This window comes from Stomoxys calcitrans, chromosome 3 (assembly GCF_963082655.1).
Source record: "Stomoxys calcitrans chromosome 3, idStoCalc2.1, whole genome shotgun sequence".
NCBI classification, from domain to species: Eukaryota; Metazoa; Arthropoda; class Insecta; order Diptera; family Muscidae; genus Stomoxys; species Stomoxys calcitrans.
In genome coordinates, this window is record NC_081554.1 from 81,959,241 (window position 1) to 81,971,837 (window position 12,597).

The 12,597-nt window shown below is 39.4% G+C and overlaps 1 protein-coding gene across 2 annotated transcripts; it reads left to right on the forward strand.

The window, feature by feature from the left end:
• Positions 1-6,894: 6,894 nt before the first annotated feature.
• Positions 6,895-12,381, forward strand: LOC106084936 (uncharacterized). 2 transcript variants are annotated; one of them, XM_059365922.1, is made up of 3 exons: positions 6,895-7,126; positions 7,179-7,439; positions 12,263-12,381. In XM_059365922.1, the coding sequence occupies exons 1-3, from the start codon at positions 6,972-6,974 to the stop codon at positions 12,285-12,287; spliced, it is 441 nt and encodes a 146-aa protein (XP_059221905.1). In that variant the 5' UTR covers positions 6,895-6,971; the 3' UTR covers positions 12,288-12,381. The 2 variants fall into 2 exon arrangements, 1 of the variants encoding a protein (XP_059221905.1); XR_001220888.2 differs by lacking the exon at positions 12,263-12,381 and having other exon boundaries at positions 7,036-7,126; positions 7,196-7,285.
• Positions 12,382-12,597: the final 216 nt, after the last annotated feature.

Here is a 12,597-nt window from a genome sequence, read left to right on the forward strand (position 1 = left end):
GAGATCTGGCGTTTCTGAAAATAAGGGGGAGGGTCCGCTCCCCCTTCAGATATTAAAAAATGTAGTACCTTATTTTCACCATGTTATCATTATGCACCATCTGTGAATATTTCAAGAAAATATGTTAAGCCGTTTTTGAGCCTATAAGGAACACATAAACAAACTGACAAACAAATACAAATTGATTTTTATACCCTCCACCATAAGATGGGGGGTATACTAATTTCGTCATTCTGTTTGTAACTACTCGAAATATTCGTCTGAGACCCCATAAAGTATATATATTTTTGATCGTCGTGAAATTTTATGTCGATCTAGCCATGTCCGTCCGTCTGTCCGTCCGTCCGTCCGTCTGTCCGTCCGTCTGTCCGTCCGTCCGTCCGTCTGTCCGTCCGTCCGTCCGTCCGTCCGTCTGTCTGTCGAAAGCACGCTAACTTCCGAAGGAGTAAAGCTAGCCGCTTGAAATTTTGCACAAATACTTCTTATTAGTGTAGGTCGGTTGGTATTGTAAATGGGCCATATCGGTCCATGTTTCGATATAGCTGCCATATAAATCGATCTTGGGTCTTGAATTCTTGAGCCTCTAGAGTGCGCAATTCTTATCCGATTGGAATGAAATTTTGCACGACGTGTTTCGTTATCATATCCAACAACCGTGCCAAGTATTTTTCAAATCGGTCCATAACCTGTTATAGAGGCCATATAAACCGATTTTGGGTCTTGACTTCTTGAGCCTCTAGCGTGCACAATTCTTATCCGATCAGAATGAAATTTTGCACAACGTGTTTTGTTACGATATCCAACAACTGTGCCAAGTATGGTTCAAATTGGTTTATAACCTGATATAGCTGCCATATAAACCGATCTTGGGTCTTGACTTCTTGAGCCTCTAGAGTGCGCAATTCTTATCCGATTGGGATGAAATTTTGCACGACGTGTTTTGTTTCGATATCAAACAACTGTGCCAAGTATGGTTCAAATTGGTTAATAACCTGATATAGCTGCCATATAAACCGATCTTGGGTCTTGACTTCTTGAGCCTCTAGAGGGCACAATTCTTATCCGATTTGAATGAAATTTTGCACGAAGTATTTCGTTATGATATCCAACAACTGTGTCAAGTATGGTTGAAATCGGTCAATAATCTGATATAGCTGTCATATAAACAGATCTGGGGATTTGACTTCTTGAGCTTCTACAGGGCGCAATTCCTATCCGATTTGGCTGAAATTTTGCATGACGTATTTTATTTTTACTTTCAACAACTGTGTCAAATAAGGTTCAAATCGGTTCATAACCTGATATAGCTGCCATATAAACCGATCTGGGATCTTGACTTCGTGACCCCTAGAGGTCGCAATTATTATCCGATATGCCTGAAATTTTGTACGACGGATCCTCTCATGACCATCAACAAACGTGTTTATTATGTTCTGAATCGGTCTATAGCCCGATACAGATCCCATATAAATCGTTCTCTCTATTTTACTTCGTGAGCCCCAATGGGCGCAATTGTTATTCGAATTGGCTGAAATTTTACACAGGTCTCCAACATATAATTTAATTGTGGTCCGAAATTGTCTTGGTGAGCAATTACGTCCTGTTTGGGGGTTTTATGGTGTTGGGACTTGACCTAGACACTTTGTCCCCAATGATGATATCAATTTCGTTGTCTACTCCCAAAATACCTTTCATAGTAGGCAAATATGACCGGTTTGGGTGATGAGGCGGCCACTCAGTGGCTCAGCCTTGAAAATATATATCAGATTCTTGTCCTACTCTAAATACCTCTTATTTGAGCCCCATATTGCAATGGTTAGCAAATACTTGCTATTTAGGTGGTGCTATGGGGTTGGGGTGGAAACTTTTTCTCGAATATTGAAATCAGATTCGTGCTTAACTCCCGAAGACCTTTCATTTGAGCCCCATATTGATATGGTCGTAAATTTGTCCTCTTTGGTGAATGTTTTTAAGGAGGAGCGGCCAACCAATCACTTGGCCCCACATTTGGATATCAGATTCGTATTTTACACACAAATAGCTTTTATTTAAGCCCCATATTGCCGTGGTCAGTAAATAAGTCATGTTTGGGGGGTGTTTCCCCAGAAACTTGGTCCCACATTTCGTTAACAATTTCGTATTCTACTCGTAAATACCTTTCATTTAAGTCCCATATTGCCATGGTGGTAAATATGTCAGATATAGGGGTGTTTTGGGGTTGTCCCCCAAACACTTGGTTCGACAATTGGATATCAGATACGTTTTCTAATCTTAAATACCTTCCATTTGAGTCCCATATTGCCATGGTGGGTAAATATGTCCGATTTGCGGTGTTTTGCGGGTTGGGGTTGTCCCCCAAACACTTGGTTCGACAATTGGATATTAGATACGTTTTCTAATTTTAAATAGCTTTCATTTGAGTTTCATATTGTCGTGATTGGTCTATACATATTTTGTAGGTTTTGGGGGTGGGGCGGCCTCCCAGGTACCCCATCTGGATATCAAATTTCTGTTTTTAGTTTACAATAAGAAAGCACACAAAATTTCACTTAAATCGTACCACCCATCTCCGAGATCTGGCGTTTCTGAAAATAAGGGGGAGGGTCCGCTCCCCCTTCAGATATTAAAAAATGTAGTACCTTATTTTCACCATGTTATCATTATGCACCATCTGTGAATATTTCAAGAAAATATGTTAAGCCGTTTTTGAGCCTATAAGGAACACATAAACAAACTGACAAACAAATACAAATTGATTTTTATACCCTCCACCATAAGATGGGGGGTATACTAATTTCGTCATTCTGTTTGCAACTACTCGAAATATTCGTCTGAGACCCCATAAAGTATATATATTTTTGATCGTCGTGAAATTTTATGTCGATCTAGCCATGTCCGTCCGTCTGTCCGTCCGTCCGTCCGTCCGTCCGTCCGTCTGTCCGTCCGTCCGTCCGTCCGTCCGTCCGTCCGTCCGTCCGTCTGTCCGTCCGTCCGTCCGTCCGTCCGTCCGTCCGTCCGTCCGTCCGTCTGTCTGTCGAAAGCACGCTAACTTCCGAAGGAGTAAAGCTAGCCGCTTGAAATTTTGCACAAATACTTCTTATTAGTGTAGGTCGGTTGGTATTGTAAATGGGCCATATCGGTCCATGTTTCGATATAGCTGCCATATAAATCGATCTTGGGTCTTGAATTCTTGAGCCTCTAGAGTGCGCAATTCTTATCCGATTGGAATGAAATTTTGCACGACGTGTTTCGTTATCATATCCAACAACCGTGCCAAGTATTTTTCAAATCGGTCCATAACCTGTTATAGAGGCCATATAAACCGATTTTGGGTCTTGACTTCTTGAGCCTCTAGCGTGCACAATTCTTATCCGATCAAAGTGAAATTTTGCACAACGTGTTTTGTTACGATATCCAACAACTGTGCCAAGTATGGTTCAAATTGGTTTATAACCTGATATAGCTGCCATATAAACCGATCTTGGGTCTTGACTTCTTGAGCCTCTAGAGTGCGCAATTCTTATCCGATTGGGATGAAATTTTGCACGACGTGTTTTGTTTCGATATCAAACAACTGTGCCAAGTATGGTTCAAATTGGTTTATAACCTGATATAGCTGCCATATAAACCGATCTTGGGTCTTGACTTCTTGAGCCTCTAGAGGGCACAATTCTTATCCGATTTGAATGAAATTTTGCACGAAGTATTTCGTTATGATATCCAACAACTGTGTCAAGTATGGTTGAAATCGGTCAATAATCTGATATAGCTGTCATATAAACAGATCTGGGGATTTGACTTCTTGAGCTTCTACAGGGCGCAATTCCTATCCGATTTGGCTGAAATTTTGCATGACGTATTTTATTTTTACTTTCAACAACTGTGTCAAATAAGGTTCAAATCGGTTCATAACCTGATATAGCTGCCATATAAACCGATCTGGGATCTTGACTTCGTGACCCCTAGAGGTCGCAATTATTATCCGATATGCCTGAAATTTTGTACGACGGATCCTCTCATGACCATCAACAAACGTGTTTATTATGTTCTGAATCGGTCTATAGCCCGATACAGATCCCATATAAATCGTTCTCTCTATTTTACTTCGTGAGCCCCAATGGGCGCAATTCTTATTCGAATTGGCTGAAATTTTACACAGGTCTCCAACATATAATTTAATTGTGGTCCGAACCGGACCATATCTTGAAATCGTTTTAATAGCAGAGCAACTCTTTTCTTATATCCTTTTTTGCTAAGAAGAGATGCCGGGAAAAGAACTCGACAAATGCGATCCATGGTGGAGGGTATATAAGATTCGGCCCGGCCGAACTTAGCACTCTTTTACTTGTTATGTTTAAGAATATGTGGTTTTATCAGTTGCTTCAGATATTGGGCTCATACATATATACACCCTTTGCTTTTGTTTACACATTTTACGCACATATTTGCAAACATAAATATTCACCTACACTGGTGTACATATCTCTTATCTATGAGAAATCGTACATGAATATGATAGACATAGGCTTTAGTCCATCCGGAGGCATAAGCCATTGTACTAATTAAAAAAATGTTTCCAACAATTTGTGGTCGGCTAAGGACAATTTTTACACCCACCGCCATGGGATGGTTGTATACTAATCCAATCATTTCGTTCTTAGCACCTCGAAATATTGATGTGCGACCCCATAATGTGTGTATATTCTTTATAGTCTTGACATTCAAACTCAATCTGTCTATATCCGTCCTTCCGTCTGTCTGTTGAAATGACAATAGCAGTCGAACGAATGAAGCTATCTCCTTGAAACTATAGGCCATTTGCAAATGGGTCATATTGGTTCAGATTTCGATATAGCTCCGATTTCAAGTGGCTTTTCGGTTTGACTTCTAAGCCCCTGGAAACTGCAACACCATCTTATTAGGCTGAAATGCACGTAGCGTTCTGTTACGACTTCTAACAATAGTGCCAAGTATGGTCCAAATCGGTTCACAATCTGATATAATAGCTCACATATAAGCGGAATAAAGCTATCTCCCGATATGACACCTTGAGTCCCTTTAAGCAGCAATTGTTATCTACTGAAATTTTGAACGTGTTTTTTATACTCACCACCATAGGATAGGGGCATATTTATGTAGTCCTTCCGTGTGTAACACCTCGATATATTGATCTGCGGCCCCTAAAGTATATATATTTTGGATCGTCTCGACATTCTGAGTCGAATTAGTCACTTCCGTCCATACGTCTGTCGAAATCACGATAGTGATCGAACGCCAAACGGTTTGCGTTCAGAGATACTTACTATTGTTGGGGATTGCAAATGGGCCATATCGATTCAGACTTTGATAAAGCTCCCATATAAACCAATTTCCCCATTAGACTTCTTGACTTCCCCATCGGTCTATAATCTAATATAGCTCCCATATAAACCGATATCACGATTTGATTTCTTGAGCCCCTGGAAACCGTAACATTTGGCTGAAAATTTGCATGTAGTGTTCTGCTGCGACTTCTAATAACTGTGTCTAGTACTGTCCGAATCGGTCCATAACCTGATATAGCTCCAATATAAACCGGTCTTCCGAATTGACTTCTTGAGCCTTTATAAGCCGCAATTTTCGTCAGATTTGGCTAATATTACGTAAAAAGTTTTTGGTTTTGACTTCCAACAACTGTGCTAAGTACAGATCGAATCGATGCGATTTTTATCCGATTTGGCAGAAATTTTGCATATAGTGTTCTGTTATGTCTTTCAACAACTGTGGCAATAACGGTACAAATCGGTCTATAACAAGACATAGCTCCCATATTCAGCATCCATGGTGGTGGGTTCCCAAGATTCGGCCCGATCGAATTCAGCACGCTTTTACTTGTTGTTAATTGATGTGTGTTTTTCCGTTGGCTACCTGTTGGGGATAATTTTGTTACAGAAACCACATTTATAAAGAAGAGGTCAATAATTTGGAATTTTTGATAAAGTTCCAACGTAAACGTACTCAGGAATATAGCAACCGTTCATAAATAGGTGTTCATTGATCGATTTGTAGCATTCAACAAATTCCGTCAAAACTATATCTAAATCTGAACCGATATGGCCCATTTGCAATCCTCAAAGACTTGCATCAATATTAAGTATCTGTGCAAAATTTCAAGCCGCTAACTTACGAGTTCGACCGCTATCGTGATTTCCACAGACGGACAGACGCTGTAACAAACGGAATGACTAGATTAGTATACCCCCACCCTATAGTTATGGGTATAAAAAGAAAATTTTCAGTTATTGAAGGAGTTATTTGACATAAACATGGTAAAAGTTGAATGGATGTGCAAAGGAGATGGAACTTCTACAAACAACAAGTTCAGAGCAAAGGCCGCATTGGCTATTCCAGCGGCAAACCTGCTGGTGCCTATACCATCCACCCATCCAAGAGAAAGAAAGCAACGGACGCGAATGTTTCCACACTTGCCAACTCAACGATACTCCGAAAGTAGCAGGTACTCATTCGATGACAGTACAGTTAGTCTTAAGGAGGATTACAATGTGACATCAAAGGGAAACAAAGGAAGAATAACCCAACAGGCATTGGAAAACGCCTTGTTACAAGCTCAGAGCTGTTGTCACACGGAGCAGCAATGGTCTGCCAACAGTTTTTCGCTGAGACCATTGAAATCCCACAAGGCTATAGAAAAGGAATCTGCTCGGGTGAAGGAGTACTTGGTAAGCACACTTTTCGTCGCCTTGTCGTCTTGGAGTTTTACATTGATAAACAATTTTTTTGTATGGTCGGAAATCGTAAATTTCGGAAATTTCAGTATTTTGCAAACAGAACTTAGAGGTCCAAGTAGAGAAATATTATACCACCACTGTGGTACCCAAAAAAAATATGACATATGTATACATATGTTAAATGTCGTTTGACATCAGAACTGTCAGAAATAAATTAATTGTATAAGCATTCAAGGAGTAATTATGCCTAGAGAACATTTTGGTTGGTATTATACTGAAACTAATGGAGTTTTTCCCAAAACCACAACCCAGGAAATGCTCGAAAATGTCCATAACACTGCTACACCGGCAAAAAGAGGAGCCCATAAGCAACTAGTATCCTTTTCGACTAGTTTACCGTGAGTAGAACAAAAATGTTTTTGCAATTTCATTACTCATTTAAAAACACAGCCATCATGATCATTTAGCATCGTCAAACTTTTCTGTGACCATTCCCTTGACAACATCCTATAATCGTGACTATGCGCCACCATTTGATAATTATATTTGTGTGCCTCTTGTGAATGTAGAAACCGAGCCAGATCCTTTGTTTAATCGAAAACCATGCAATGAGTTTGAAATGCGACAATCATGCGAATATAAATTTATGGATGACCACTTTATAAATCACTCGGAATCAAGAAAGAAAATAAATTTCATGCGGCAAATAAGGTAACATTGTACCATTGTATTAAAAAAAAAAGAAAAATAATTAAACCCACCACCATAGGATCGGAGGCATATTTATCTAGCATGCCGTTTGTACCACCTCGAAATATTGACGAAATATTTTTGATCGTCGACCAACCGTGTCCGTCCGTGCGTCTATCGAAATCACGATAGCGTTCGAACGAATAAATTTGCTAACTTTATTTTAATTGGCTATGACAGAACATTGGTTCCACTAGCCGAACGTAGAATACCGTTGCAAGCGTCTCGATCTTTCGCGCTCATTTTAGAATCTTTGATATCAAGTTTCGATGTGCCTCCCATCACACTAATCTTTGTATCGGGCTTTTGATAGTCCCGGTTTGCGTGTACCACCATGTTTGCCTTCAAAACTTTCTGCTGGAGCTTCATCCATTCTAACAACATGACCTAGCCAACGCAGTCGTTACGTGTTAACTATGTTATCGTCCTCATACAGCTCGTTGTTCATACAACGCCTTTATTCTTTATTGACGCAAACGTACGAAGAATCATTCTCTTAAACACTCCAAGCACTGTCTCGTCTGTTTTCACTAGTACCTGTGTCTCAGAAGCATATAACAACACGGGTAGTATCAGTGTCTTGCATAGTGTAATCTTCGTTTGACGAGAGGTGGCCTTGTTTCTAAACTGCATCCTCAATCCAAAGTAGCAACTGTTTGTCAGTATTTTTCTTCGCTGTATTTCAAATTTGGTGTCATTCGTTTCGGTGACGGCGGTGCGAAGGTAGACAAAATTGCTGACTATCTCAAAGTAGTGGTTCTCAACTTTCTCAATTTTCTTTATCTGTTCGGTTGCACAACGCCTTTTGGGAGTTGAAACCAATCATTTCGTCTTATCTCCATTTACTGTCATACCCATTTTCACTGACTCTCTTTCGATTCTTTCAAAGGCTGCAGCTACTACTTCCGAACGAATAAATATATACGCTTGAAATTTTGCACAGACACTTTTTATCGATGTAGGTCTTTGATGATTGCAAAGTGGCCATATCGATTAAGATTTGCATATAGCCGGCATAAAAATCGATCTCCAGTTTGGACTTTTTGAGCCCCTGCAAAGGCAAATTTTGGCCATGAACATTCCTCTAAGAAACAGGGGCAAACTTCTCAAATATCAATGAGTGCAGTCCGATTCAAGTTTTAGCTCAATGAAGGGGCATCCTTTTTATAGCCGAGTGCGAACGGCGTGACGCAGTGCCACACCTCTTTGGAGAGAAGACTTACATGGCAAAGTACCTTACAAATGTTGCCAGGATCAGGAGGGGAAAACCACCGCTGAAAATGTTTTTGCTAATGGCCTCGCCAGGTTTCGAACCCAGACGTTCAGCCTCATAGGCGGACATGATATCCTCTGCGCTACGGTGGCCTCCACAAACCTTAATTTTTATCCGATTTGGCTGACAGACTTAGACTTACGCGGTGGCTTCCAACATCTCTGTCAAGTATGATCCGAATTGGTCCATAAATTGATATAGGTCCCATATAAATCGACCCACAGATTTGAATTCTTGAACTCCAAGAAGCTTTAGTTTTCATTCGATTTGGCTGAAATTTGATACAAGGACTTCTGTTTTGTCTTCTAACATCAGTGCCGAGCATGATTCGAATTGATCTATATACTGATATAGCTGCCATACAAACCGATCCCCAGATTTGGCTTCCTAAGCCCCCTAGAAGCCTCAGTGTTCATCTAGATTGGTTGAAATTTGGCACAAAGACTTTTGCTATGACTCTCGAGTTGACTTCTTGAATCCTTTCAAGTCGTAATTTTTGTCTGATTTAGCTGAAATTTTGCATGTAGTTTTTCGTTATGACTTGCAACTACTGTGACAAGCACGGTTTTAATTGGTCTATAACCTGATATAGCTCCCATATAAACCGATCTCCTGATTTGACTTCTTGAATCCTTACCAGCCGCAATTTTAGTCCGATTAGGCTGAAATTTTACATACTGTGTTCTGTTACGAATTCCAACAACATATCAAATCAGTTTATAATCTGGCGATGCAAACCGGTCTCTCTTTCATACTTGCTCGGTTCCTAGAGCTTTGATTTTTGCTGGTTTAACAGGAGTTTGGTATGTAGATTAAAACAAGTAAAAGCGTGCTAAGTTCGGCCGGGCCGAATCTTAAAGAGTTCTTTTCCCGGCATCTCTTCTTAGACAAAAAAGAATATAAGAAAAGATTTGCTCTACTATTAGAGCGATACCAAGATATGGTTCGGTTTGGACCCAATTAAATTATATGTTGGAGACCTGTGTACAATTTTTAGGCAAATCGGATAATAATTGCGACCTCTAGAGGCTCAAGAAGTCAAGACCCCAGATCGGTTTACATGGCAGCTACATCAGATTATGAACCGATTTGAACCTTATTTGAAAATAAGAATAAAATACGTAATGCAAAGTTTCAGCCAAATCGGATAGGAATTCCGCCCTCTAGAGCTCAAGAAGTCAAGACCCAAGATCTGTTTATATGACAGCTATATCAGGATATGAGCCGATTTGAACCATACTTAGCACAGTTGTTGGATATTATAATAAAATGCTTCGTGCAAAAATTCATTCAAATCGGATTAGAATTGCGCCCTCTAGAGGCTCAAGAAGTAAAGACCCAAGATTGGTTTGTATGGCAGCTATATCAAAACATGGACCTATTTGAACCACACTTAGCGCAGTTGTTGGAAGTGTTACCAAAACACCACGTGCAAAATTTTAGTCCAATCGGACTAGAATTGCGCCCTGTAGAGGCTCAAGAAGTCAAGACCCAAGATCGGTTTATATGGCAGCTATATCAAAATGTGGACCGATATGGCCCATTTATAATCCCAGCCTACCTACACTTATAAGAAGTATTTGTGCAAAATTTCAAGAGGCTAGCTTTACTCCTTCGAAAGTTAGGGTGCTTTCGACAGACAGACGGACGGACGGACAGACGGACGGACAGACGGACGGACAGACGGACGGACAGACGGACGGACGGACATGGCTAAATCGACATAAAATGTCACCACCACCAAGAATATATATACTTTATGGGGTCTCAGACGAATATTTCGAGTAGTTACAAACAGAATGACGAAATTAGTATACCCCCACCTATGGTGCAGGGTATAATTATGCCATTCAACTAAATTTATTTTGTATTGATTTTTAGCAGAATCTATGGTGGTGGGTTCCCAAGATTTGGCCCGGCACACTTTTACTTGTTATACCCTACACCACCACTGTGGTTCAGGGTATTATAGATTTGTGCATTTGTTTGCAACGCTAAGAAGGAGAAGAGCTAGACCCATTGATAAGTATACCGATCGACTCAGAATCACTTTATGATTCGATTTAGCCATGTCCGTCTGTCCGTTTGTGAGTCCATGTATTCTTGTAATCAAAATGCAGGTCCTTTTTGTTGTCCGATTGTCACCAAAGTTTGCACATGCCAATTTTTTGTCCCAAGGACAAACGCTATTAATTTTGAAAAAAAAACCGTTTCAGATCAAGATATAGCTCCCATATATATCTTTCAACCGATATGGCCGTTTAAGGTTGTAGAAGTCATAATTTTTTACCGATCTTTACAAAATTTGGCACGGGGTATTTCATTTGACGTCTCCATATGTGTGAAAAATTTCGTAAAAATCGGTCCAGATTTAGATATATCTCCCATATATATCTTTCATCCGATATGGACTTTTAAGGCTGTAGAAGTCACAGTTTTAGTCCCGTCTTTAAAATAATCTGCGTGAAGTGTTTTATTTGATGTCCTAATATGTGTGCAAAATTTCATAAAAATCGGTCCATATTTAGATATAGCTCCCATATATATCTTTCATCCGATATGGCCGTTTAAGGCTGTAGAAGCCATAATTTTTTAACGATCTTTACAAAATTTGACATGGGGTGTTTCATTTGATGTCTCCATATGTGTGCAAAATTTCATAAAAATCGGTCCAGATTTAGATATAGCTCCCATATATATGTATCGCCCGATTCGCACTTTAATGGCCGTAGTAGCTACAATTTTCAACCGGTCTGCACAAAATTTGACACGGACCATTTTGTTACTGATCTTAATATATCTGAAAAATTTCATAAAAATCGGTTTAGATTTAGATATAGCTCCCACATATATCTTTCATCCGATTTGAACTATTAAAGCTGTAGAAACCACAATTTTGGTCCGATCTCTACCAAATTTGGAGTGGAACCTTTTTTGTGAAATCTCAATATATGTGCAACATTTCATAAAAATCGGTTCAGATTTAGATATAGCTCCCATATATATCTTTCATCCGATTTGGCTTTTTAAGGCTGTAGAAGCCGCCATTTTGGTCCGATCTTTACAAAATTTTGCATGAGGTGCAAAATGCACACATATGACGTCTTCATATGTGTGCAAAATTTCACAAAAAATCGGTTTAGATTTAGATATAGCTCCCATATATATCTTTCATCCGACATGGACTTTTATGGCTGTAGATGTCACAGTTTTAATCTGATCTTTAAAATATTTTGCACGAGGTGTTTTATTTGGAAAATTTCATGAAAATCGGTCCATATTTAGATATAGCTCCCATATATATCTTTCATCCGATATTGCCGTTTAAGGCTGTAGAAGCCACAATTTTTTACCGATCTTTACAAAATTTGGCGTGGAGTGTTTTATCTGCACTAGGTGGTGTAGGGTATTATATAGTCGGCACTGCCCGACTTTTGCCTTTCCCTATTGGTTTATTGATAATAAAGAGTATACTAAATACAATCAACAAATTTTCATTCTTTCATTTCAGGAATACTCACCACAAAATCGCCTGATTGTTGTATTCAAATTTTTCTGCTCCAATTATTTTTCTATAAAATTATATTTTTAGCTCTTTGGTTTCGTAAATAAAAATTTCTTTTTATTTCATTGGCCCCACATTTTTTGTTAATTTTTATACCCACCACCGATGGATGGGGTTATATTCATTTTGTTATTCAGTTTGCCACACATTGAAATATCCATTTACGACCCTATAAAGTTTATGTATTCATGATCGTCATAAAAATCTAAGACGATCTAGCCATGTCCGTCCATCCGTCCGTCTGTGTGTTAAATTCTCGCCACAGTTTTTAAAAATTAAAC